A 27322-nucleotide genomic window follows, 5' to 3' on the forward strand; every position below is an offset into this window, starting at 1 on the left:
GTGTGTATGTATATATATATATATATATATATATATATATATATATTTGTAAGCTTTGCAGATGGATCAATAGGACCATCTTTAGCAGCAGTACAGTAATACTGGTGGTTGGGTAGATTAGCATTACAGCAGGAATAATATCAGGACAGACAGAACATGTACTGTATAAACACACAAACACTGACAGCTGTTTATGTCGTGCATGTCAGAAAGCATCCTGATTTTCATTCCTAGTTCTGTTTTTTTTTTTTTTTTTTGGTCTCTGCAATAATTTTTCAGATAATAGGAAGTGTCACAAAGAGATCTGCCAAACAGCTGATCCTTAGTGAATGAAACTGCACTTTCTCTCCCCTCGTAAACAAGGCCATGTGCCTCAGGCAGCTGCTAACATGCTGTGACGTCATGTTTGCCAGACCTACAGCAACATACAGGGAATCCCGTGCATTTCTGCTAATTCACAGGGAGATATTTGGTTGACGTTTTATATCGGTGAAGTTTTCTGGAAAGAGATGTTTATTTATTTAAGATTCTTCGAAGGAGTCTCCAGTGTCAGAAGTAAAGCTGGAACTTTAAAGGAGATACGCAGAAACTTTATTTTTAAATACATTTCTGAGTGGATAGTATCTCCATCCTTGACTCTTGTATGCTGCATAAATGGGAATTAAAAAATATATATATTTTTGAGAGTTAAAATCGACCGCAAAGTTGTCATTCGAGCTGCCCCGCTGAGCCAGCCAGCCCTGAGTGTGTGACGTCACAGCAGGAACCGGTTTTAAGGCCGAGGCCTTTTACAGCTATAGACCAAAGTCATATAAATAAAAATTTATGGTGAAAGTAAGAAACACCGTTACCGACTCGCTCAACTAAGACTGATTTGACTTCATTGATTGTGGGTTGACTCTCATTAAAACAGGATAGGTGTTATAACTTATGCAACATACATGTACATGCATGCATTTTCACTGATAAAACGTAAAAGGCTCATTAAATAATCAGATGAACTGAGACAATCACATTCTGAAGCAAATTAAATAATCTTATACCGGTAACTTAAACACACAATACAAGTTACATGTATTAATCTAAATGCAGGTAAACGAGTGTTGTTGTTTTTGTTGTTTTATATCCAAATGAGAGTCGCATCTTACCCGTCTGTGTTCTCGCTTCTTGAAGGCCGGTTTTGTGGCCAATTGTTTTGAAACAATCTGACTTTCAGTTGTTTGTTCAGTTCTCCGTTCATTCACTTCTTCCAGGTAAATCAGACGGCTGGTCCATTCATTCTCAATTTTCCCCATACTGAGTACTCCGCCACTACTGCTCGGCTCAGGAAATTACTAAAATCCTGGACGGGACATCACCGGTTTTAACAACAACCGTAGGGAGGTCACTGTCTGAGCGATAATGTGTCCCATTCCGTTCCGTCCTGGGTTTTAGCAACAACCCTCGGCTCATGCTCTAGGAGAACTGGTGCAACTGAACTTACTTTCCTTTTATTGTAATTTTCTTTTCCTTTAATTGTTGGTACTGCACCCTCTTTCAATATGGGTTTATACCCAACACTCCTCAACAGATCAGAGGTCTCGTATGAGTCTTCAGTAAAATGTGCAGAGCAGAGGAGAGACCACTTCGTAGCTGCCCAATGTGCCTGAGAACTTCTTGCAAAATGCGTCCAAATCTTTGCAGTTTGAACATTCTTGGGCCATGAATGCAACGTAAATCCACCTTCTGTCATGTTGCTGCACCCGCCAGCAACACATCTACGTGGCATGGCGATAAATTAGCTCAAAATGGAGGATCGGAGTTGCAGTCAGCTCTGTGTTTTAGCATAGTGGAAATGGCGATGAGACCGATAGACTTCCTGCTGTGACGTTATGGACTTCAAGGTCATTCACTCAGACCGCTACCTATATACACTACCGTTCAAAAGTTTGGGGTCACTTTGACATTTCCTTATTTTTGAAAGAAAAGCACTGTTCTTTTCAATGAAGATCACTTTAAACTAATCAGAAATCCACTCTATACATTGCTAATGTGGTAAATGACTATTCTAGCTGCAAATGTCTGGTTTTTGGTGCAATATCTCCATAGGTGTATAGAGGCCCATTTCCAGCAACTCTCACTCCAGTGTTCTAATGGTACAATGTGTTTGCTCATTGCCTCAGAAGGCTAATGGATGATTAGAAAACCCTTGTACAATCATGTTAGCACAGCTGAAAACAGTTGAGCTCTTTAGAGAAGCTATAAAACTGACCTTCCTTTGAGCAGACTGAGTTTCTGGAGCATCACATTTGTGGGGTCGATTAAATGCTCAAAATGGCCAGAAAAATGTCTTGACTATATTTTCTAGTCATTTTACAACTTATGGTGGTAAATAAAAGTGTGACTTTTCATGGAAAACACAAAATTGTCTGGGTGACCCCAAACTTTTGAACGGTAGTGTAAATCACTTTAATCATAAAAATTACTATATTAGATTTATTGTTAATGCTTAAAACTATTCCTGTGCCATTCTTGAGGTCTCAAGGCATTTATAAACGAAAAGTGAGGCCATGGCTCTGCGTATCTCCTTTAAGTTCTCTGCCACAGGAGAGTCTTCAGGATGGATGACTTTGCATTTTCTAGTTTCTCGTTAATATGATGAGCTGCATTTTTTTTTATCTGAAAGACAGTTTCTAGGTGAAGGAACAACTGTTTAATGCTGCTATATGCCGAATGTACAGTGAGTGATAACAGGAACTTTTTGTGTGTCTATTCCGTCATTTTAAATGTAATTCAAATTGGATAAAAAAGTATGATGTGGTGTTCAATAAATAAATAAACGAATGAATGAATGTAATCATTGACAAATTGCTGCAGAAAACAATTTGGGATGTCCTGTTATTGGAAAACCATTAACTATTACATCACATCAACCCATTAATCATTGATTATTTTCCGATAACAGTAAGCCCTGTTGTGTTTCATATCGTTACACATTGCTGATTCTCAGCCACTCAAAGCTGAATTATCAAATCATATTGGCGCTGATATTAATACGAATATTATTTTTACATTTAATGCAAAAGCAAGATTACATTGCACTGTTGAGCAACTAAGAGAAGATAAATATAATAAACACTGTAGCTAATACTGACCGTGTGCCTGTTGAAGGAAAAGAAAGATGAAGATTTGATTTTGGGAGTTACTTCAATACTGATGGTACAGTTTGCATTTTCTTATAGGACAGTTTAGTATTTTATATTTACCCATAATTTAACCCACAATTTACTATTTTAAATGTATTCGTTAATTAGTTCAGGCTACCTTAGTGATACCCGAGTTAGTCCTTTAGAATACTGTCAGAAAAAAGAAAAATGAATGTCACAGCATCGTATTGGTTTATAAAATGTATAGCGTACATCTGCATACAAGACGTTTACATTGAGCACAGCAATATACTGATAAAACCATAGTGCAGTAATTATAAAATGTAATACTGGCAAGATATTTCACTTCCATCTGGTGAAGTCCCGTTAATATATGAAGTACGTAGTGACAAATCAGTCAGACTGTGGATTGAATAGATCAGACATTATTAAAACTTAAAAGAAGAGTCAAAATGACAGACAGCATGGGCTTTTCAATAATATTAGTTTTTGTGCTGATTGTGGTGAAGTATGAGTTATTTTATATTTATTTACAAAGATTACTAGCATTTAGTAGTAGTAATAGTCTTAGCGTTTCATAACATTAATAATATTTATTGAATATTTGAGTATGAGAAAAACGTTTTCTGCTGGATAAAAATCCCTATTTATCGTTCAGTTTAAAGCGAGACGGCCTTTTGATTTCATAAAATTGGTGAAATTTAGTTCCTGCTGAAATTTGGTCATTGTGATGCATGTTTATTTCTGTAATATGTCACAAAAAATCAGGCCATTCTGTGGCTGGGAAGTTATTTAATTTGAGGGGCTTCCTGAGCAAATAATCTGCATGAAATCGCTCGCTTCGCGCAGTCAAGCAGACAGAGGAAGTCCGTGTGCGCATGCGCAGGTTTACCTTTGCGCGTGCACTGACAGTTCCATCATTCTGTCGCTAAATGAACAGCTGATCACGCTGAGGTGCTCGCTGACCACCGATATTTATTAGTTTGGTCCTGCGTTTCCTTTCCTGCGCAAAATAACGCCTTTTCTTAGTCGGTCTTTCACGTTTCATTCGCACACTCATGTCCTCCATTTTTCTCTCCTGTTTCAAATTTTATTCCACAATGCCTTGCACGAACGGGGAAGGCCCACCACGTCATTCATGACGTAGTATCTTGTATTGGGTCATGGAAAAAAGCAGGAAAAAATTGCGGAGAATTGAGGGCCACATGGCTCTAAATTCATTAATCGTTCTATTTAAAAAAAAAAACAAATAAAATTGGAAGTCTGTGATTCGAATTCAATAGCTTTCGGTCCACTAAACAAAAATAATTGGTTGTCAGGGAAAATTCTTTTTACGACCTACACTTGAAAAATCTGAAAGAAAGTACATTTAAGTCTTAAATTTGCTCTGTTAAATCTGCAGGTTTGATTTGATTGGAGTCTAATGCCATGAATGGATTTCTTATAATGATGTATAATGTACATGATTTTGGTATGCTATTTGTGTGTAAGGGGGAAGCCATGGCCTAATGGTTAGAGAAGCAGCTTTGGGACCAAAAAGTTGCTGGTTTGATTCCCTGGACCAGCAGGAATGGTTGAAATGTCCTTAAGCAAGGCACCTAACCCCTAACTGCATCCCAAGGTGCTCTGGGTATGTTGTACATCACTCTGGATAAGAGCATCTGCTAAACGCCTGTAATATAATGTTGAGTCTTTATTTTTACAGTGCATTTTTTTACGTTTTGAATTTTTTTCCTTTGAAAAGGCAACATGGTGGTGCAGTGGTTAGCACTGTTGCCTCACAGTATGCAGGTTCTGGGTTTGAACCTGTCGGTCGAATGGGGCCTGTCTTTCTGTGTGCCTGCGTGGGTTTCTTCCAGGTGCTCCGGTTTCCTCCCACAGTCTAAAGATGAGGATTAGGTCAGTTGGCTACTCAAACACTACGTTCACACTGCAGGCTGAAGTGACTCAAATTTGATTTTTTCGCCCATATGTGACCTGTATCCGATCTTTTATTGACAATATGAACGACACAGATCCGATTTTTTCAAGTCCGACCCAGGCCGTTTGGATATGTGGTCCTAATTCCGATTCCTATCCGATCTTTTCATATGCGACTTCAGTCTGAACCGCCAGGTCGCATTCATCCGACTTACACGTCATCAACAAGCCATAAACGTCACTATTCTGCGCTGAAGTAGGCGGCGGGTCTCTCAAAAAAAGTTACAACATGGCGCATGACATCAATGCGACTCCGCACCCACACGTTCCTTTGAACGGAGGTTGCAGTCACGACCCCGCAGAATGCCTGAGCCAAAACCCTTGCCCTCTTCCTTCTCAACCTCCTCCTTAACATCAGGCTATTGTGCATGTTCTGGCTCCGTCGCAACAACAACTGCATCATCGCCAGGTACTCCACGCTGGCTACAGTCATACACAGGAAACTTTAGGTTACTTCCGTAAACACTGGCCATGCTCACTGCGTGTGACGTCGTCGTATCCTGCAATGCGCATGCGGAACACTTTTAGGTCGCTTTTCGTTCATACTGAGGATCACATACAAGTCGCATATATTTGTTAATGTGAACGACCTCACAAAAAAATCGGATTTCACAAAAAAATCGGAATTGAGCATTAAGCCTTGCAGTGTGAACGTAGTGTAAATCGCCCAATGTTGTGGATGTGAATGGCTGGCTGTTTGTCTCTCTGTGTGAGCCCTGTGATGGACTGGTGATCTGTCCATGGTGTCACCCCTCCTCTCACCCAATGTCAGCTGGGATCGGCTCCAGCTCGCTCGTTCGCTCGCAACCCACAACAGATAAGCCATATGAATGAAAAATGCACTGAACTTAAAAATGCATTGAAAGTGGGGAAAATAGCAGCAGATGACAGAGGACAGCGAAATGGCAGATGGAAATAAAAAGAGAGAAACAGAGAGAGACAGATAGGCTCTTACCCTCATGCCTTCAAATCTGGATAGAGCTCTTAGTGGTCTGAGAGCCCTGAGGGTCCTAAGTGATTTGATGGCAGCCAAGTCAGAGTAGCCTAGTGTGTTGGCTACGAGGCTTACTAAAGACACCTAAAAGGGGCACAGAGGATGGAGGAGACAGAAAAGATAGAAACGCAGTATTAGCAAGCTGACAAATCCCGCCAGGCATAGGATCCGTGCACTTCCTGTGGAAGTAAAACGAAACGGCTTCCTGCTTCTGATTTATGGTGACTGGGTGAAAGAACAGAAGTGGTTAAATAGTATTTGCTGTTTCTCGGGTCCATGTGTGATCACTCCTGGAGAAAGCACAAAAGTTGTAAGTGCTGAAGGGACATTGAGAGAGGGTGTGTGTGTGCTTGGCAGAAGGCTTCAGAGAACCTGGAGAGGATGAAGATGTTTATTGAGTGACCTAACATCACTAATCTACTAAAGGCATCACTGTGTGCTTAAACGGCCCGGCGGTGGCACGGACCAGCCAGAGAAATCCTTACCCTCATGCCAGCAAAGCGAGATACGGCCCGAAGTGGCCTCAATGCTCGAAGGGTCCTTAGAACACGCAAGGTGCCAATTTGATCATAACTGAAGGCACTCGCCAACAGGCCAATCACTGAAATCTGTGTAAATTGAAGTGTAGTTTGTTCAGTTAATACCATGATTATAACTTAGTCCTCAAGTTATACTTACAGAATGTTACATGACATTTCATTAGACAGCTACATAGAAAATGGACCAGTATAATGATCACTGTAGTATAGTGTGCTTTAATCTAATCTAATCTAATCTAATCTAATCTAATCTAATCTAGACAGACATTATTTTCATCTTCCAAGATTAAATCAAATCCTTAAAAGAAAAGTGAGAACACCTCATTTGTTGCCTTGTGCCGAGATATTTTTTTAAGATGAGGGGATATTTAAAGGAGAACTTGCTTTATTTCTTAATTAACGTGTTATTCAATTACGTTTTCAGTTTTAGTAACCTTATATCGTGCTCATATTGGCAACTAATTGCAATTAAATATTATACTTATCGGCCTATTCGGTTTTTAGCCATGTTGAATTTAGTTCGTTTGGTCCACGGCAGGCGTCGCTTATCCGCGCGATCTTCACGAGACTTGTGCGAGACTTCGAAATGTGAAGTGTCAGCCAGGTGTCAGTGCTGCCATTTTGAAAACTGTTTTCCAAACGAAATATTGCACAAAAATGAGTTTAAATGACGATTACTGCCTACTTTTTTCAAACTTTCCTGATTGCTATCAAAACAAACAAAACTTCCGGCTTGATTACATCAGCATTCGAAAGAGGGCGCGCGCGTCTTTTGACAACGTTGGCAGATGTTGATAGCTTTGATTTCCGCTGTATGTTTTACTTCCGTCCTACGATGTCTCGCACAGGTCTCAACGAATCTCGTTTACGGCCATTGCTTTGACATATGGACTGATATATTACAGAGCATATTTCAAACACTCATAACTTGCTATCGCAGTGACAAAATTAGATTAGATTAGATAAAACTTTATTGATCCCTTTGGGAGGGTTCCCTCAGGGAAATTAAGATTCCAGCAGCATCATTACAGATAAATAGAGAAAAGAAATAGAGAAAAACTTCTAGATAAATTAAAATAAATGAAGTATTTACATATACAAATATAAAAGAATAAGATATGGGGAAGAGAGGGAGGGGGGGAAAGGGGGAGAAGTGGGGTTAGGGTGTGTGTGTGTGTGTGTGTGTAAGCAGGAAAGATATTGCACTTTATATTGCACATTATATTGCGCATTGTCCAGTATTGCTTATTGTCAGGCTAGGCTACTGCTCCTTCCCGTCCTCTGTCCTCCTGTTCCCCCTCCTCCCCCCCAGAGAGGAGTTGTACAGTCTGATGGCGTGAGGGACAAAGGAGTTTTTAAGTCTGTTCGTCCTGCACTTGGGAAGGAGCATTCTGTCACTGAACAGGCTCCTCTGGTTGTTGATGACGGTGTGCAGAGGGTGACTGGCACACCGTCAAATAGCGATCAAAAATGCATTCCTATATTTATTACCTCCGCCAAGGAGGTTATGTTTTCGGTAGCGTTGGTTTGTTTGTTTGTTTGTTGGTTTGTCTGTTAGCAACATTACGGAAAAAGTAATGAACGGATTGCTCTGAAATTTTTTCCAGAGGTGTGACTGGGCACAAGTAACAATCCATTAAATTTTGGCGGTGACCCGGATCACCTTCTGGATCCCGGATTTTTTGAAAGGATTAATTTTTTTCCCCATTGAAATGAATGGGTGCGCGACGCAAAAAACAGATTTTTCCTTCTGTAGGCCAAACCGTATGGTGTAAAGTCATGAAACTCGGTACACTGATGGAGGAGTGGACCCTGATTGATTTCATCAAGTTTCATGTTGGTACGTCTCACGCTGTAGTGCCACCAACTGATCACAGTCTTACATGTGTTCACGCACGTAACTTTTGATCTGTATGTCCGATTTTCATAAGTCTGGTGCCGTTGGAATCCTTGGAGCGAAACGATTCCAACGCACCCTATGACGTCGTTCTCCGCCTCATTAGATTTTCCGCCATTTTGAATTTCGTCCAAGGTGAAGGTAGAGTGACCCTGGCCGCATGTTTTTTCCGATCATCACGAAACTTGGCATACATGATCTCCAGTCCATGCCTAATGAATGATATTCGTTTCGCTCTCATATGTCGAAGCGTTCACCCGTAGCAGCCAATAAAATTCGATGGCGAAGCCACCAAACAGGAAGTGAGCTCATATCACGGAAACGCTTTGATATATCAAGACCATAGTTAGTGGCATGACTTTGGACACCATCCAAACTACCCTCATCAAATATGGTGTCATTTGGCCACTAGGGGGCGTCACAATTAGCAAAAATTTATTTTGGCTCATATCTCAGAAACGCTTTGACGTATCAAGAACATATTTGTTGAGATTACTTTTGGCACCAGTTCATGTACCCTCATCAAATTTGGTGTCATTTGGCCACTAGGGGGCGCCACAATGAGCAAAAATGTGTTTTGGGTCATATCTCTTGATGGATTTAGAATTACATCTACATTTTCATGTTAGTGATTCTCTGGGATGTCCCTGTAAAGAACCTTGCCAGCCTGTCATGTATGAGAATCCGCCTTGTGTCTTGGCCAAACTTTCGCGTGTTGACACAAAACTTGTCGTGTGGGTGTGCGGTCGTCTCTCTTGCCGGGTCGCCATGGCGGCGCACCTGAGCAAGCACACTTTTGCATTTTCTCCAGAAGTGCATTCTAGTTATTATTATTACCTCCGCCAAGGAGGTTATGTTTTTGGTAGCGTTGGTTTGTTTGTTTGTTGGTTGGTTTGTCTGTTAGCAACATTACGGAAAAAGTAATGAACGGATTGCTCTGAAATTTTTTCCAGAGGTGTGACTGGGCACAAGTAACAGTCCATTAAATTTTGGCGGTGATCCGGATCACCTTCTGGATTCCGGATTTTTTTAAAGGATTCTTGGCGGAGGTCTGCGTTAATAAAATGAGAGAAATAGAATTTTGTGAATAAAAAAATTTGTCTTCAGTTTTCCTTCAAGTCCATAGAGAACAATCACTAATCTAATCTAATTGCTTAGATCCATAAAGCCATTATAATTTATGAACAGTACAAGCTGTCTGTTTTGGGACTGAGGGAGGAAAAGCTTGGGTGATATTTTCTCCAAGGAGAATTAAAACAAGTGCTGGAGAAGCATTTGGTCCCGTGCATAATATTTGTAGATGTTTTAAAAGAATGTTAAGGGGTTAATATCGCTCTAAAAGACTATCTGCTTTTTTTTTTTTTTTTTTGTGTGTGCACGCGCAGTGTATATGCTCTAATCAGTACTTTTATAGCTTTAACAGTTATAGCCCACACAGTACAATGTTGTGGAATATACAGTCATGTTTTTTTTCCCCCTCTATACTCTGACACACATTATAGCTTTGGTATTATAATATTATGAGGTTATACTATATGAACATTAAATGTGTATGCCTTTAAATTACATAACTTTAATTTATATGCTTTATCACACATTATTTTCAACATGACAAAACAGTAATTATAAATGATACAGTCTGCACCTTTGGGAATAAAAAGGTTAAAAAATGTTTATGAAAAAACTCTTTCCTAGATGACAAGACGTAAAAAAATAAAAATGTGGAAATTAAATTTTTTTTAAAAACTTTGTATATAGTTTTATAATTAAAAACAATTTGAACAAAACCAGTTGCATGCCAGTTACTGATCCCTCGAAATTCATCTGAAGAAAATAAGCAAGTATTTAACTTGCATACTCCCATTTATTTTCTACTTAACTGTTTAAAAACTCTGAAGCCATCAAACATGGCTTCCTGTTTCACCGCGGTTTTATTTTCACCTAATTATCAGGAAAAGTCCAAACGAACCACAAAGACAGTTTTACAACCCCTTCGGACACAAGGAAAAATGCTATGGAACTTCATGTGTACCGTACAATTGTACACATGATGTCCGAAGGGGATAACCTTATAACCCAAGGGTGCCAAGAATTCTGAAGCTGACTGTATGTTTAAGACAATCTTGTAAGTAATGCACATACACAAAAAGGTGAGAATGAAATGAAAAAGCACTTACATCAACGATTAGAAAGTCAAGCCAGCACCAGTAGTTGGTGAAGTACTTCTTAAAGCCATATGCGAGCCATTTCAGTACCATTTCCAGGATGAAGATGTAGGTGAAAACCTTGTCAGCAAACTCGAGCACAATCTTGCCCACTTTTCTCTGTTCGATGTAAATGTCTTCGAATGCCTGTCACCAGAGAAGAAATGACAGAGATGAAGTTGAGGAAAAAAGTGTGTGTGTGTGTGAGATGGCAGGAAGATAAAGTTAATCCAACATACTAGCAGTTTACGTGACAGCATCTGTAAGCTAAATATATTCTGCTGACGTCCAATGACCCTGCGTTCTTGCTAGAACTGCTGGTCTGTCTAGCGCCTTTGACGTTAATGAGCACAGACAGAGAAGTGACAAGGAAAACACTGGATAGCGTGTCACTGCCCTCCATCGTCACTATGCTGGGCAAGAATTACTAACTTTCCACCTACTCACACTGTAATGGGATTCTCTAACGAAGGGATTATATAGAAACTCAGGTTTAACTCTTAGCACACCCTTATGTTATAGTACAATTTAGTAAGGAATAAAGCATGACCTGCCCTGTGTCTGAAATCACTCACTCGTTCACTACTCCCTACTCACTATATAGGAAATTCTATATAGAGGACTATATAGTGAACTCATTGGTAAAATGGGGAAAAAAACACACTTTTGGATGCTACTCCGCCGCGCTGGTATTTACGTCATTACTGTCGCACAATTAAAACGTGCCAGGCTGGTGTCTTTTCAAACTAATAAATACATGCATGTATTTTTGCGATAAATACATACTAGTGCATCTCAAAAAATTAGAATATTGTGAAAAAGTTCAATATTTTCCATTAGTTATTTAAGAAAGTGAAAATGTTATATATTATAGACTCATTACACAAACTAAAATGTTTCAAGCATTTTTCTATTTTAATTTTAATCAGTATGGCATACAGTACAAAAACATAAAAAAACATCTCAAAATATTAGAATATTTCATTTCGAGTTTGAGTAAAACAGTATGAACACAGTGTATCTCTCGGTCTAGTTCAGTACACACAACCACAATCATGGGGAAGACTGCTGACTTGACTGTTGTCCAGAAGATGATCACTGATGCCCTCCACAAGGAGGGTAAGCCACAAAAGGTCATTGCTGAAAAGGGTGGCTGGAAAAGGTGCACAAGCAACAGGGATGGCCGCAGTCTTGAGAGGATTGTCAAGAAAAGTTGATTCAAGAACTTGGGAGAGCTTCACAAGGAGTGGACTGAGGCTGGCGTCAGTGTATCAAGACCCATCACGAACAGACATCTTCAAGAAAGGGGATACAACTTTCCCATTCCTAATATCAAGCTACTCCTGAGCCAGAGACAATGTCAGAAGTGTCTTATCTGGGCTAAGGAGAGAAAGAAATGGACTGTTGCTCAGTGGTCCAAAGTCCTCTTTTTAGATGAAAGTACATTTTGCATTTAATTTGGAATCACGGTTCTAGAGTCTGGAGGAAGAGTGGAGAGGCACAGAATCCAAGGTGTTTGAAGCCCAGTGTGAAGTTTCCACAGTCTGTGATGATTTGGGGTGCCATGTCATCTGCTGGTGTTGGTCCACTGTATTTTATCAAGTCCAAAGTCAACACAGCCATCTACCAGGAGATTTTAGAGCACATCATGCTTCCATCTGCTGACGAGCTTTTTGGAGATGCTGATTTCCTTTTCCAGCAGGACTTAGCACCTACCCACAGTGCCAAAACTACTACCAAATGGTTTGCTGACCATGATATTACTGTGTTTGATTGGCCAGCCAACTTGCCTGACCTCAACCCCATAGAGAATCTATGGGGTATTGTCAAGAGGAAGGAAGATGAGAAACACCCGACCCAAAAATACAGATACGCTGAAGGCCACTATCAAAGCAACCTGGGCTTCAATAACCCCTCAGCAGTGCCACAGACTGATCACCTCCATGCCACACCGCATTGATACAGTAATTCATGGTAAAGGAGCCCCAACCAAATATTGAGTGTATAAATGAATATACTTTTCAGAAGTTGGACATTTCTGTATTGTAAATCCTTTTTTTGATTGATCTTAGGGAATATTCTAATAATTTGAGATACTGGATTTCTGATTTTCATGAGCTATAAGCCATAATCATCAAAATTAAAACAAAAAAGGCTTTAAATATTTCACTTTACATGTATTGAATATAGAATATATGAAAGTTTACCTTTTTGAATTAAATTATGAAAAAAAGGAATTTTTTCATGGTATTCTAATTTTTTGAGATGCACTAGTATTATACTGAGCATATTTCCCACATTAATAAATAAATACAAAGTACTTTGTGTCTGCTGCGTCTTTCAGTTTTTTAAATCAAGGCTGAATACTTTCTTCTTTGTCGCTGCCTTTTATTAACTCAAATTTGAGGCTTTTGATTAATTCTTCGCTCCGCACTGTAACGTTTATTCTTGTATTTTATCTGCCTTATTCTATCTTAGCTTATTTTCTATTCTCTTACTATTTTTAATTGTACTTGAATGTCTTTTTATAATGTGTTTCTTCCTCCGTCCATTCACCCCAACACACTTTTTTTTTCAGCGCGACCACAATGCATGACGGCATATATTGCTTGCTTGGTTGTACACTACTTTTCATGGTGCATTGTGGGATACTTTGAGTGCACTATATAGGGTGTAAAAATTCTCATTATACATTCGGACAGCACTACAAAATGGCGAATTCACTATATAGTCCACTGTATAGTGAGTAATGGGTGATTTCGGGGACAGCGCTGGAGTGCTGGTAAGAGAAAATAATGAGCAATGTGAAAAGGAGGGACTGTTAACTCCCTGAAATTGATTACAATACAATAATCTTTATTAGGTTCCCTAAATAGGGTATTCACACCCAATTTACAAGTGCTATAAAAATGTATAATTACAAATAATATACACTACCGTTCAAAAGTTTGGGGTCACTTTGAAATTTCCTTATTTTTGAAAGAAAAGCACTGTTCTTTTCAATGAAGATCACTTTAAACTAATCAGAAATCCACTCTATACATTGCTAATGTGGTAAATGACTATTCTAGCTGCAAATGTCTGGTTTTTGGTGCAATATCTCCATAGGCGTATAGAGGCCCATTTCCAGCAACTCTCACTCCAGTGTTCTAATGGTACAATGTGTTTGCTCATTGCCTCAGAAGGCTAATGGATGATTAGAAAACCCTTGTACAATCATGTTAGCACAGCTGAAAACAGTTGAGCTCTTTAGAGAAGCTATAAAACTGACCTTCCTTTGAGCAGATTGAGTTTCTGGAGCATCACATTTGTGGGGTCGATTAAATGCTCAAAATGGCCAGAAAAATGTCTTGACTCTCTATTTTCTATTCATTTTACAACTTATGGTGGTAAATAAAAGTGTGACTTTTCATGGAAAACACAAAATTGTCTGGGTGACCCCAAACTTTTGAACGGTAGTGTAAAAATAAATGAAAATATTCTAAGGAAATATATAGAAAGGAGTTAGTATGAAAACCTAATAAGAGTACTACTTACAAATGTTATCAAACTTAACAGAACTAGGTGTGCAGCCACCTCTCGAAATAATGCAACTTTAAGTCCTGTTTAAAAATGGATACAGGTAGAGACTTGGAAATTGCCTCAGGGAGTGAGTTCCAGACAGAGCTCCCTCTATAGAGAAAAGAGTTCTGTGCCTTGGCAGTACAACACTTAGGGATATCCAGATTGTTACTATTCCTAGTATTATGTTGATGTATACTGGAGTGTTTCCTGAACAAGCTAGTAAGATAATTAGGGGCAAGATTATTCACGCATTTACATATAAGTATGGCATCTCTTATGGTTAACAAATCAGACACAGGCAAAAGCTTCAGTTCCTTAAAGGTAGACTACCTTTCAGATTTTTCAAGTTTAGGTCATAAAAAGAATTTTCCCCGACACCCAGTTATTTTTCTTTAGTGGACCGAAAGCTACTGAATTTGAATCACAGGCTTCCAATTTTATTAGTTTTTAAAAAATACAACAATTAATGAATTTAGGGCCATGACGCCCTAAATTCTCCGCTATTTTTTCCTGCTTCACCATGACTCAATTCAAGATACTATGTCATGCATCACATGGTGGGATTTCCTTGTTCGTACAAGGCATTGTGGGATACAAATTTGAAACAGGAGAGAAAAATGGAGGACGCAAGGACGCAGTGATATAATTTTCAAAGTTCTTTGAGCTTTTGAACCAGTCTCTCAAAATTCAACAAATTTTAATGCTTAAAGCTGAAGAATGTAAACAAACCGGCAAAATCTCATCTCATCTCATTATCTCTAGCCGCTTTATCCTTCTACAGGGCCGCAGGCAAGCTGGAGCCTATCCCAGTTGACTACGGGCGAAAGGCGGGGTACACCCTGGACAAGTCGCCAGGTCATCACAGGGCTGACACATAGACACAGACAACCATTCACACTCACATTCACACCTACGGTCAATTTAGAGTCACCAGTTAACCTAACCTGCATGTCTTTGGACTGTGGGGGAAACCGGAGCACCCGGAGGAAACCCACGCGGACACGGGGAGAACATGCAAACTCCGCACAGAAAGGCCCTCGCCGGCCACGGGGCTCGAACCCAGGACCTTCTTGCTGTGAGGCGACAGCGCTACCCACTACACCACTGTGCTGCCCCAAACCGGCAAAATGACAAGAGCAATTTGTGTAAAATGCTATAATAATAATAATAATAATGATTACTGAAAAATAAAGAGACGTTCTTACAATCAAATACTTTCATTCCATATTTTGTTGCTTTTTTTGTATTTTTTGGGGGGTTTTGTTTTCAAGTAGAGTTTTTATTTCGTCCTCGGTTGGTTCAGCAACACGCTCCGCCATTTTGTTTTTCTCTACTCATGGTGTATGAGCTGATAGCCTAGTAGTAGAGTAGCCAATCAGAGCGCGTGATTGCTCATATCCAGTGAATGTGGATAGAATAATTAAGTTATTCCACGAAATTGAGCTGTACATGAGCTGATAGCTGAGTTGGCTACAAGCCATGTACAAGATTGAGTGGAATAACCGTTTTCTTCTATCCACATTCACTGGATTTTGAGAAACAGGGCATTTTTAATTTTTGCAAATTCGATAAATAAAAATTTGATGCAAAATGTCAGATGAAATAATTTCTGCTTAGAATGTAAACAAACCAGTGAAATGACAGGAGCAATTTGTGAAAAATGCTATAATAATTCTTGAAGAATAAAAAAAAATACATTCTTACCATCAAAAACTTTTATTTCATATTTTATTGCTTTTTTGTATCTTTTGGGGGTTTTGTTTTTTGAGTAGTTTTTATTTTTTCCTTGGATGGTTCAGTAACACGGTCCGCCATTTTGTTTTCTTCTTTTTTTGGCGGTTGGCAAACCAACTTAAAGTGCATATTCTGGACCAATTTTGTGTTTTTTTTTTAATATGAAAGTATGTCCCTTTACACACTCATCCAGAAGGGTAATTTTGCACAAGGCCATCTGTCTACAGCAGAAAAAAATAAAATAACAAAACGCGTCTGGAAAAATCCCAAGGGAGTCTGGAGCCAGATTCGTGACGTTACCTGCGGAAGCGCCAGCAGGCTGCGCGAGCTTTGCACGGTTTCAGTGCACAGCCTGTGTAGACCAAGCGCTCCCATTTCTCTCTCATTGTCCGGTCTTTTGGAAAACGATGAGTACTAATCCCATCAAGATTGGTGTTGCCACACCCTCCTATGATACATCTGTTAACCATTTTAATAATTACATGATAACGTTGAAGAAATTTGCAGAAAACCACCAGGTCGTTTTCTCATAAACAAACCAGCGCTGACGTAGGATTCAGAGGGAGGCGTCCCGCATGCGGCATCATGAAAATTAGTGTTTCCTGGGAAATCCAAATGCCAAGTTTTTTCAGAGGCGGACCAATTCGCCTCAAATGGCTTGATTTCAATTGAATTTTTCTGGTATTGCGCAAGGTAAGAAAATTGCAGAGAATGCAGAATGTTACAGATATTTGACCAAATTTTAATATAAAATAGGAGAATTACATTGATCTTGCTCCTGAATTTACCCGTGATATGCACTTTAAAGTTGAATTACCACCACTGACTAGGCTGGAGTGTGGAACAGGAGATATTGGGGGGAAATTATATTCTTTTAGCTATTTCCATTTCTTTTAAATACTTGATAAAGTGATATATCTGACTTGATGCGCTCCACCATTTTGTTTTTCTCTACTCATGGTATATGAGCTGATACCCTAGTAGTAGAGTAGCTAATCAGAGCGTGCAATTGCTCATATCCAGTGAATGTGGATAGAATAAAATGTAACATACATCCATATCTACTGCATATCCTCAGGTTAAGCTACGTGGATCTGTTATTATCTGTAATATGTTGTGGATTTGTGGTGAAAAGATAACGCAGAAATTGTACACGGGTAACGGGTCAGGTCCGGATCTCTTGACTCTCCACTGCAAGATATTCAAAAGATGCAGCACCATATCTAAATTAGTACACAATACAGTGTGTCATTAAGAAAGTTAGCACTAAACATCTGTTGCAATTTGCCTACCCACTGGTTTCAGCAAAGTTAGCTGTTTCCAACCCCCCCTCCTTTTTTCTGCTTACTTCGCTTTTCATGTATGATCGTTCAGCTCTGTATGAAAGAGCAGCTGTTTGCTGAGGAGGTGTTGGTAAATGCCACTAAAATACCAGGCAGTCTTGTTCACCTGGCATCCAGGCCTTCAGACAGACCAGTGGCATTAGGCTCTCTTTGTGAGTCACTCACTAACAAAAGGCACTCCTGTGCAGTTAAGAAGGTTCTGCACAGTATGAAAGTTAAAGGTTTTGCAACATTACACAGTAGCGGCGAGCTTTTTTTTGCTCTGACATTTGTTGACTCCTTCGTGCGGCACCTTTAAGAACGGCAGCTGTTAAAGAAAACGTGTATGGTATCGATCAGTCAGCTCAGGGCAGTGCTTTCAACAAGATCTTTGCTTTACAGTGGAAAACTTTCCCAGCATTGTCAAATTCCCTGGAATCTTCTGGCAGGTCAACCATTTCCTCAGCGTGAAAACGGCTAACCATGAAGGAGATTATTGCTCAACATCTCAAGCAGCCTGTGGCATCTGAGGCAGCTGTGCTTTTGTTGCACTGCCATATCTCTCTTATGAAGATGCCTGATCCTGGCTGTTGACCACAAAGCCATGGCTTAATGGTTAGAGAAGCAGTTTTGGAACCAAAAGGTTGCTGGTTTGATTCCCTGGACCAGCAGGAATGGCTGAAGTACCCTTGAGCAAGGCACCTAACCCCTGACTGCTCCCCAGGATGCTCTGGGTACGTTGTATATCGCTTTGGGTAAGAGCGTCTGCTAAATGCCTGTAATGTAACAAAGCAGGACGTCTACCTCCTCTTGCTAGAGCACAGAGAAGCTTCTGGAAACTGTTCCAGGGTCAGCCTGATTAGGAAACTTTATAGGTACAGATATAAATGGGGGAACATGGTAGCTTTAATTGACTCAGCTAAAATGTCAGACTAACTTGTCTATTAATGTTTTTTTCTTTCCCCCAAAAGACTTGACGAGCTGTAGCTGTGCAGTGCCTGAGAGGTTTCAAGACTTCATGCAGAAGCCCTATACTCTTCTTGCAAGGGCATTAAGTTCAACATTCCCTGAATTGTGTTGTGGTATCAGTGTAATATTTTGGGTTACGTGTGAGTTTTGTGTCGGCTGTGCTCACCAGAGCGCCGCTGCTCAGCAGGATCATGAAGATGATGAATGATTCGAACCAGCTGTGCTCCACGATCTGATAGCTGGTCTTCCTGAGCCGCCACCACACCTTCCCCAGACCCGCACTAGTGTCGATATCGCAGCACTGGAAATGACGGATGCACACTAGCAAGGGAAAACAGGTAAATAACAGTTTTTATATATATATATATATATATGTAGGCTTAGTCAAAATTATGTTAAATACTTAAATGGTAGAAACCATTTATTTGCAAAACATACATCATATGTGCGAGATGATTTACAGGACGGTCTCAATCTGTTCGCCATCGTGTTCAACACACAAAAACCAGCAAGAAACAGGTCCATTTAAAGAATAATAAAAATAAGAATAATAAAAATAATCCATTAGTGTTAACATAGGCGGCACGGTGGTGTAGTGGTTAGCGCTGTCGCCTCACAGCAAGAAGGTCCTGGGTTCGAGCCCCGGGGCCGGCGAGGGCCTTTCTGTGTGGAGTTTGCATGTTCTCCCCGTGTCCACGTGGGTTTCCTCCGGGTGCTCCGGTTTCCCCCACAGTCCAAAGACATGCAGGTTAGGTTAACTGGTGACTCTAAATTGAGCGTAGGTGTGAATGTGAGTGTGAATGGTTGTCTGTGTCTATGTGTCAGCCCTGTGATGACCTGGCGACTTGTCCAGGGTGTACCCCGCCTTTCACCCGTAGTCAGCTGGGATAGGCTCCAGCTTGCCTGCGACCCTGTAGAAGGATAAAGCGGCTAGAGATAATGAGATGAGTGTTAACATAATTTTGACTAACCCTGTATGTGTGTGTGTTTGAGATTATGAACTAGTTCTATATATAGTTATATAGTGCATGTACAGGGTTAGTCAAAATTATGTTAACACTCATGGATTATTCTTCTCCTGAATGTGTGGTGCACCGTGACCGCTGCTGGCGTAATTGGGCCCTACTTTTTTGACACCCCAACAGTGACGTCAGACGTCTACTTACAGATGGTGCAGCAGTACGCCAGCGATGAACTTCCACTACAGATCCGATTGGTTTCTACCATTTAAGTGTTAACATAATTTTGACTAACCCTATATTTACAAAAAAAAACAAATAAACATGACCCATTATTATAAGCATTCCCAATAAACAGAGCTGCCTGGAACAAGCATTTCGTCTCAAATAAAAGTACATGTCTTCAGTAATTGCACACTTATCGAGTCGGTCAGTGATGTATAGCTGTTATGTGACATGAACCCAAGCAGCATCAATGACTTTAAAAGCCTTCCATCTATAACAATAGGTCGCGAGCATAAAATCACATTTGAGTCTCCCCTGGGCGTCGAAGTGTCTCCATTACCGGCATTTGAGCTTCTCCAAATTAACTTATTGCCTGTAAACTTAATAACAGGATTATGGTAGCAGGGTCTTCTCAATTCAATTTGTACTGATGCTCCAGCTCTCTGTAGGAAGCCTTAGACATTTTAGCACCCCTGCATCATCGTTTGTCAGGCAATTAACAGCTATCAAAGTAAAAAAAAAAAAAAAAAATCACACAGCTCAATGACTATGGCAAACACTGCAAGTTACTCAGCCTGATCCGATTTGGCAGCAAACATGCTAAGAACACGGAGTACCAGTAATTATACAGAGAGCTTTTTATGACACCCCTTCTGTCAGATATTGGTCAATTTTCTCTCTAGTTATCTTGAAGAACTCTATGTACTTAGGAGTAATTACACACCAGAAACTAAAGATGCTATTGCCAATTAAATGCATATTTTCCTGGAAGATGTTCTCTTCTTGCTTCAGTTATATGTAACATCACTAATACTCCGCACATTTGTTGAATTTTGTAGTTAAGTACACTTAGAGGAACGTGCTGTGGAGTTAAATTTAGTGCACACAGCTGTTTCCAAATATACTGTGGACATCTTGAAAAATTCATCTACACTCGAGCACTATATGGCAATGTGATGATGTATATTTAGCTGCGATAACAACTTATTCTTAAAGCTAGACAGCCTTTCAGTTTCATAAAATCGGTGAAATTTAGTTCCATCTGAAATTTGGTCATTGTGATGTATGTTTATTTCTGTAATATCTCACAAAATATCAGGCCATTCTGTAGCTGGGAAGTTATTTAATTTGAAGGGATTCCCGAGCAAATAACGTGCATGAAATCGCTCGCTTCGCGCAGTCAAGCAGACCAGTGTACACATGCGCAGGGTTACCACCTTCTTTTTGTTCTTCTTTTGGGTTTTACGGCAGCTGGCATCTACAGTGTTGCATTACTGCCATCTACAGGTTTACCTTGACCGTGCACTGACAGTTCCATCATTCTGTCGCTAAACGAACAGCTGATCACACCGAGGTGCTCGCTGACTGCCGATATTTATTAGTTTGGTCCTGCGTTTCCTTTCCTTCGCAACATAACATCTTTTTTTCTCGCTTTCCGTTACTGTAGTCGGTCTTTCACGTTTCATTCGCACACTCACGTCCTCCATTTTTCTCTCCCGTTTCAAATTTGTATCCCACAATGCCTTGTGCGAACGGGGAAAGCCCACCACGTGATGCATGATGCAGTATCTTGAATCGGGTCATGGTGAAGCAGGAAAAAATAGCGGAGAATTTAGGGCCATGTGGCACTAAATGCATTAATTGTTCTATATAAAAAAAAACGAATAAAATTGGAAGTCTGTGATTCGAATTCAGTAGCTTTCGGTCCACTAAAGAAAAATAACTGGGTGTCAGGGAAAATTCTTTTTATGACCTAAACTTGAGAAATCTGAAAGGCAGTCTAACTTTAACTTGTTTGGGTTGGCACAAATCCACAGTTACATTGTGCTAACTGCCATTTTCTCCCGAATTGGTCATTTGTCAATTTCCAACCTCTCTCCTATCACATGACAGCTACCAGCTAGGGAAGGTGAATGCTAGCATGTGTTTCCTTAAAGTGACACAGGTTGATGTATTAAAAAGATGAATAGTACCCTGTGGAGCTAGAATAACCCCTAGGTACTTGAATCACATGCTGTATTGCCCGCTGCCTCACGCCTGTGAAGGAGAATGAGCTGGAAAAACACCACGCACTAATGTTTACACTTGGGTACGGAAATGGCTGAAGTTTATCCTCATTATAATATTATAATGAGTGACATCACAACAAACATGGTGGAACCAGCGGCCTCTGACACAGAAGTGAGCGCTCGAGAGCCAGCAATATTTACTCGGCTTGTCTGCTGTGGATTTTCCCCTCTCTTTTCTGGCACGTTTTGCCTCTGACAATATCAGATACTTTGTTAAAATCGTCGTTTTTTTGTCTGGAGACTTCATTCGAGCTGGGCAATCCTCCATGCTTGCTGTGGCTCCGCAGTCGTGACCTCTGACCCACACATAACCTCACGTGACTTTTCCAAACTGGCTACCGAGCAGTTTGTAAACAGACTAACACGTCGTTAGGACGTCCCGCATTAGGAAATAAAATGTATTGAAACAAGATGATGCATACCAGCTATGGGGATGGGTATCAGCTCAAACATTTCAGAAAGGAGAGTGAATTAAATGATTCCTGAACCAGCACATCGACCTGGGTCACTTTAAGATACACGAAGCAACTGTGTCACTTTGACTTGCTGCTCGTGTTACATCACAGAGCAGCTGAACACACTCCAAGCAAAACTGTCCATTTTGTCATAAATGAGCTCACTGATGTCCACGACTGGCACGTCGCTAATTTTTCTCTCCTGGACGTGGGTTACCGTCCCAACCTCCCAACAACAAAAAGTTCTGTTGCGCCGTAAGACCAATTTATTCATATTTAAATAATATTTCACTGTAATTTTGTTTCAGTAGTGATGACAATTAGACACTGAACAGAATTTCCATGATTTTAGCTTCATGCCACTGTATGAACTACGTCTTAAAGAAGGCTTTGTGTATTTTGGTCAGCATAATAACATTACGATTCATATAAGCATTATTTTACAGTAATCTCCTCTTTATTGATTCCCATACATACAAAAATAAATCCAGGTGGTGTCTTAAAGCCACATACTGACAGCTGATTGGTCATGTTTCAGTACACCTGATCTGACTGGTCGATCGATGAGTTTGAAATTGAATATGCAGCATCAGTCATCGCATTAACAGGGTGTGTTTCAATCCTGACCGACATTTTTAGATTTTTGCTGACACAGGACACCATTTAATGCTCCATAGACCTTTTAAAAGTCAGTTAATTGTTTAGTGTCTTATATAATATTAAATAGCGTTTGAAGGTGAAGCCAAAGACGTGTACCTCTGCCAAACAGTCTCTGGCAACTCAGGATGATACCAGGGCTGTAATGATAAATGTTCACCCTGTGATTACTGTGAAATACTAAATATGCTTGAAGAGCTGCATGATTTTGTCACAATAAACACTGTCTCTGTGGCATTATAAAATGTACTTACCATCAGGGAGACAATTTTCAGGGTCCATGTCCTCCTCTGCCATCTCGGAGTATTCGTCTTCCTCCTCTCCAGGCTTTCGGAGGTCAATTGTGCTGCCCTCGGATAGGCTGATGTCGTCACTCTGAAAGCCAAGTGAACCAATCAGTCTGCTGATTGCTTCTGTAACGCTTCGAAATGATGGTTCTTACAAGACACTTGTGCTGAGAGGTAAAAACACCAGTGATGTCTGATAAGCTCTGGTTTTACTCTTATTACGGTATTCATAGAGTTGAATATTCTGCTGCATCCTTAACAAGCGGTTTTTACTAAAAAGCACAAAGTACACTTGAGTCTTCGAGTGGGCCTCATTTAAACTCAGACTGTACATCAACAGGGTATCCTGTACGCCAAAGTTCTGTGCTTCTGCTATTCTTTTGACACACAAATCGATGTATGTATGATTATAAATCATTATCTGTGATTAAGTAAATGATGCTTACGTGAATGACATTTTTTAAAAGATAACGGAGATGAGCTACTGGTAAAGTTATATCTGAGACTGCAACCTAAATGCACATCGTTTCTCAGGATGTCATGAGGTAAACACTCATACAGAAATCCTGTTGAGATGTTGAAGGTCTGGTTTGTAAAGGCAGAATGCAAGAGCTGCATTTGCTTTATTTGAGTGAATCCAAGAATCAGTGAAAGTCTGTTATGAAGGTATACACAGGCAGACAGCAACAAACCGGGATGATCCGTGATCATGAAACATGGAGAGCAGGTGTGGGTTGAAAACCAGGAAATCCTACAAGTGGGACTAGAAAGCAAAGCTTGGACTTGACACAGTAAATGCACAAGAAGACTTGCAATGGTACCGTGACACGACAAATTAATCAAGGGCGAGACGCAGAACAGGTGCACACACTCGGGTAATACACCAATGACAAAACGGGTAGAAACAGACATCACTGAGAGCCATATTGTTCAAAAGAAAGAAAGTACTTCGAGTCTATCCTTTCATCATACCTACCGTACATCATACGTCATGGAGTGAAATTGTCAGTAAGGTAATAAGTCTCGATCAGGTTTGTCATGTCTGTCAAAAAGCACTCGGAACTCAATGAAAAGAAAAATAATCGTCATTATTCTATCCACATTCACTGGATATGAGCAGTCGTGCGCTCTGATTGGCTACTCTACTGCTAGGCTATCAGCTCATATACCGTGAGTAGAGAAAAACAAAATGGCGGCACGTGTTGCTGAACCAACGGAGGACGAAACAAAAAAACTACTCGAAAACAAAACACAAAAATTATCAAGTATTTAAAAGAAACAGAAATAGCTAAAAGAATATATTCGTCCCCCCAATATCTCCTGTTCCACACTCCAGCACCTTTAAGTTGGTTTGCCAACCACCAAAAAACCCTAAAGAAGAAGACCCCAAAAAATACAAAATATGGAATGAAAGTATTTGATGCTAAGAACGTTTTTTTTTTTTTTTCCATTTTTCAAGAATTATCACATTTTTCACAAATTCTTACTGTCATTTCGCTGGTTTGTTTACGTTCTAAGCAGAAATGATTTTGTCGGACATTTTGTATAAAGTTTTTATTTATCGAATTTGCAAGAAATAAAAATGCTCTGTTTCTCAAAATCCAGTGAATGTGGATAGAATAAAACAGTTATTCCACTCAATCTCGTCGTACATGGCTTATAGGCGACTCGGTGCTGCATGCCTCATTGGCTGATTTCATGGAATAACTGTTAAATATGCAGTGTTACGTGGTAAGTCCAATTCCATTTGACCTTGTCTTGGGTTTCAGGTGGGGATCTGATAACATTCTGGGTCAAGGGCGAGATACATTTCCGTGTCATTATACAAAGAAATTTAATTCTTTGTTTTCCGGTTGAGAGTACGTAGTGCGCGAGTTTGCTGCCTCTTCTGCCTGGCGTTTTCTTTCTTCTTTTTTTTTTTTTTTTTTAACTGTGCTTCTGATTTTTGGCAACGTGTTGCAAATCCATTTTGTTTCTTTTTGGTTAATTTCGGACTCTTCTTGCTTGGTTTTGACACTGGCTTTTTGCAATCACCTGTAGCTAACCCGCCTGCGAGCCCCCTCTTTCTTTCCACCCGCTTGACTTCAGCAGTGGTGAGGTGAGTTTCCACCATTTACCACACTGTTGCCTTGTTTTATGTGCTGGTTAGTCAAATTGCTTCCCTGCACTATACTCTGGTTGTGGTACCACTAGTGTTTTGGCTACGTTTATGAGCGGTGTTAGGCTAAGGTGGCTTTGCACCTTACATTGGACTGCGTCTATCCATCTGTTTTTGGATCGTGACTGTGGGTCTGGGTATTGGTTTTCTGGCCCGGCTTTTACCCATGTTTTACGCCTACTTGCCAGAGGAATTAAAAAGCCTTAGTGCGCGGCACCACTTGGATTCCGCGGTATTTAATCTGCGCCGCTCTATTAGAATTGTGCACCGCCCTCGGTATATTCACCGGTCTCCGCGCTCTCTGACTGGTCATTATGCTTCGGAGTCTTCCATACCCATCATATGGACTCACAATCGGATTGCCAAAGTCAACAAGAACGCTCATGGAGTTAATCACGGTGTTCTTTGCTCACTTGGGAAACTGCAATGTTCTGCTGTCTCTGGATTGCCACCTGTGTTTCCTGTGAAGATTGGCCTTTTAAACTCCCGCTCCATCATCAACAAAGCATCACTCATTAATGACCTAATTATCCAAAAGACCCTGGACATACTTCTGCTGGTGGAAACATGGCAACAGGCTGAGGACTATCTACATTTAAATATGTCTTCACCAGCTGGATACACATATATTTCAAAGCCACGTCTCACAGGGAAAGGTGGAGGTCTAGGTGCAATTTTCCGATGTGGTTTGAAACTTAGAGATTGTTTTTCATGATGTTACATCCTGTGAATATCTGGCTTTGAAAACCTCCACTCCCACACCGATGTTGCTGATCTTAATCTATCGACCTCCCAAATCATCGCCATCTCTTTTTCTGTCTGAACTGAATGAACTGCTAACTGTAGCCTTATCTGTCTGTACTGCTGTCATTCTTCTGGGTGACTTTAATATTCATGTTGACACTAGTTGCTCCCTTACTGATGAGCTCTTAACTGTCTTTGAATGTTTTGGTTTAACTCAGCATGTTGACTTTCCCACACATAATCACGGTCATATACTTGATTTGCTTTGCTCTACTGGTATAAAAATTGTATCTGTATCGGGTTCTGATGTAGGTTTTACTGACCAAAAGTTGATTGAGTGTCGTCTCAGTGTGCCTTCTTCTAAATTTCCTCTGCGTTCTACTGTCTCTTTCCGTAATCTTTCTTCTACTGATGTGCATTCTTTCTCTGCCTCTCTCCTCTCTTCTTTTTGTAAATTTGCTGAGGTTTCCTGTCCTGATGATACAGTTTCTATTTACAATAATACTATATCTAACACAATAAACACTTTTGCTCCCCTTAAAACTAGACAGGTTTCCGCAAATCGTGCCTCTCCTTGGTTCACCTCTGAGCTTAGGGCCATGAAGGCCAAGGGACAGCGCCTAGAGCACCTTTATAAGAAAACTGGCCTTACTATTCATCTTTCACTCTTCTCTGAACACATCGCAAAGTATAAGGATGCTCTTAATGCTGCCCGATCCTCCTACTACGCTAACATCATTAAGAGTGGCAACTATAGACCCAAAACTCTGTTTAATACAATAAATAAACTTCTTCAGCCTCCTTCCTCAACCACTCCCAGTTCCCCTGCTCAGTGTCAGGCTTTTTTGGATTTTTTTCAAGGATAAAATTGTCAGTATTTACCAACACTTTCGTTCTGAAATTCATTCTTCTGTCTCGCAAGTAGCTCTTTCTCATAAAGCTGACTGCTGTCTCTCTGCTTTCTCTCCTGTTGATCCTTCTAAAGTATCGGAAATTGTGACTAAGTCCTCCTCCTCCTCCTCATGTCTGTTGGACCCTGCACCCACTGCACTTTTTAAATCCTGTGTATCTGCTATGTCCCCTTATATTGCTCATATGATTAATCAGTGTTTTGCTTTAGGCACTGTTCCCATCTCCCTCAAAATTGCTTCTGTTACACCAGTACTAAAGAAACCTGGTCTAGATTCTCTTTCACTGTCCAATTACAGACCCATTTCAAATCTCCCTTTCCTAGCTAAAGTAATGGAGCGAGTTGTAGCCTCTCAGCTTCATACTTTCCTTGCTCGTAATGATCTCTATGAACCCTTTCAGTCAGGCTTTCGCAATCTGCATAGCACTGAATCTGCTCTCTTAAGAGCTGTTAATGACCTCCTGCTCTCAACTGATGCTGGTCAGCTCAATGTCCTTGTTCTCTTGGAC

General features: G+C 40.3%; 1 protein-coding gene across 1 annotated transcript in view; it reads right to left on the minus strand.

Moving 5' to 3' along the window:
* scn5lab (sodium channel, voltage gated, type V-like, alpha b) overlaps positions 1 to 27322 on the minus strand; it is a 242756-nt gene that overhangs the window by 12314 nt on the left and 203120 nt on the right. The window contains exons 18-21 of the mRNA XM_060922428.1: positions 22969 to 23089; positions 18516 to 18670; positions 10734 to 10907; positions 6082 to 6204 (exon numbers count right to left, since the gene is read on the minus strand). Coding sequence (XP_060778411.1) covers positions 6082 to 6204; positions 10734 to 10907; positions 18516 to 18670; positions 22969 to 23089 — 573 coding nt within the window. The remainder of the gene's footprint in view (positions 1 to 6081; positions 6205 to 10733; positions 10908 to 18515; positions 18671 to 22968; positions 23090 to 27322) is intronic.

Source organism: Neoarius graeffei, chromosome 5 (genome assembly GCF_027579695.1).
Source record: "Neoarius graeffei isolate fNeoGra1 chromosome 5, fNeoGra1.pri, whole genome shotgun sequence".
NCBI classification, from domain to species: Eukaryota; Metazoa; Chordata; class Actinopteri; order Siluriformes; family Ariidae; genus Neoarius; species Neoarius graeffei.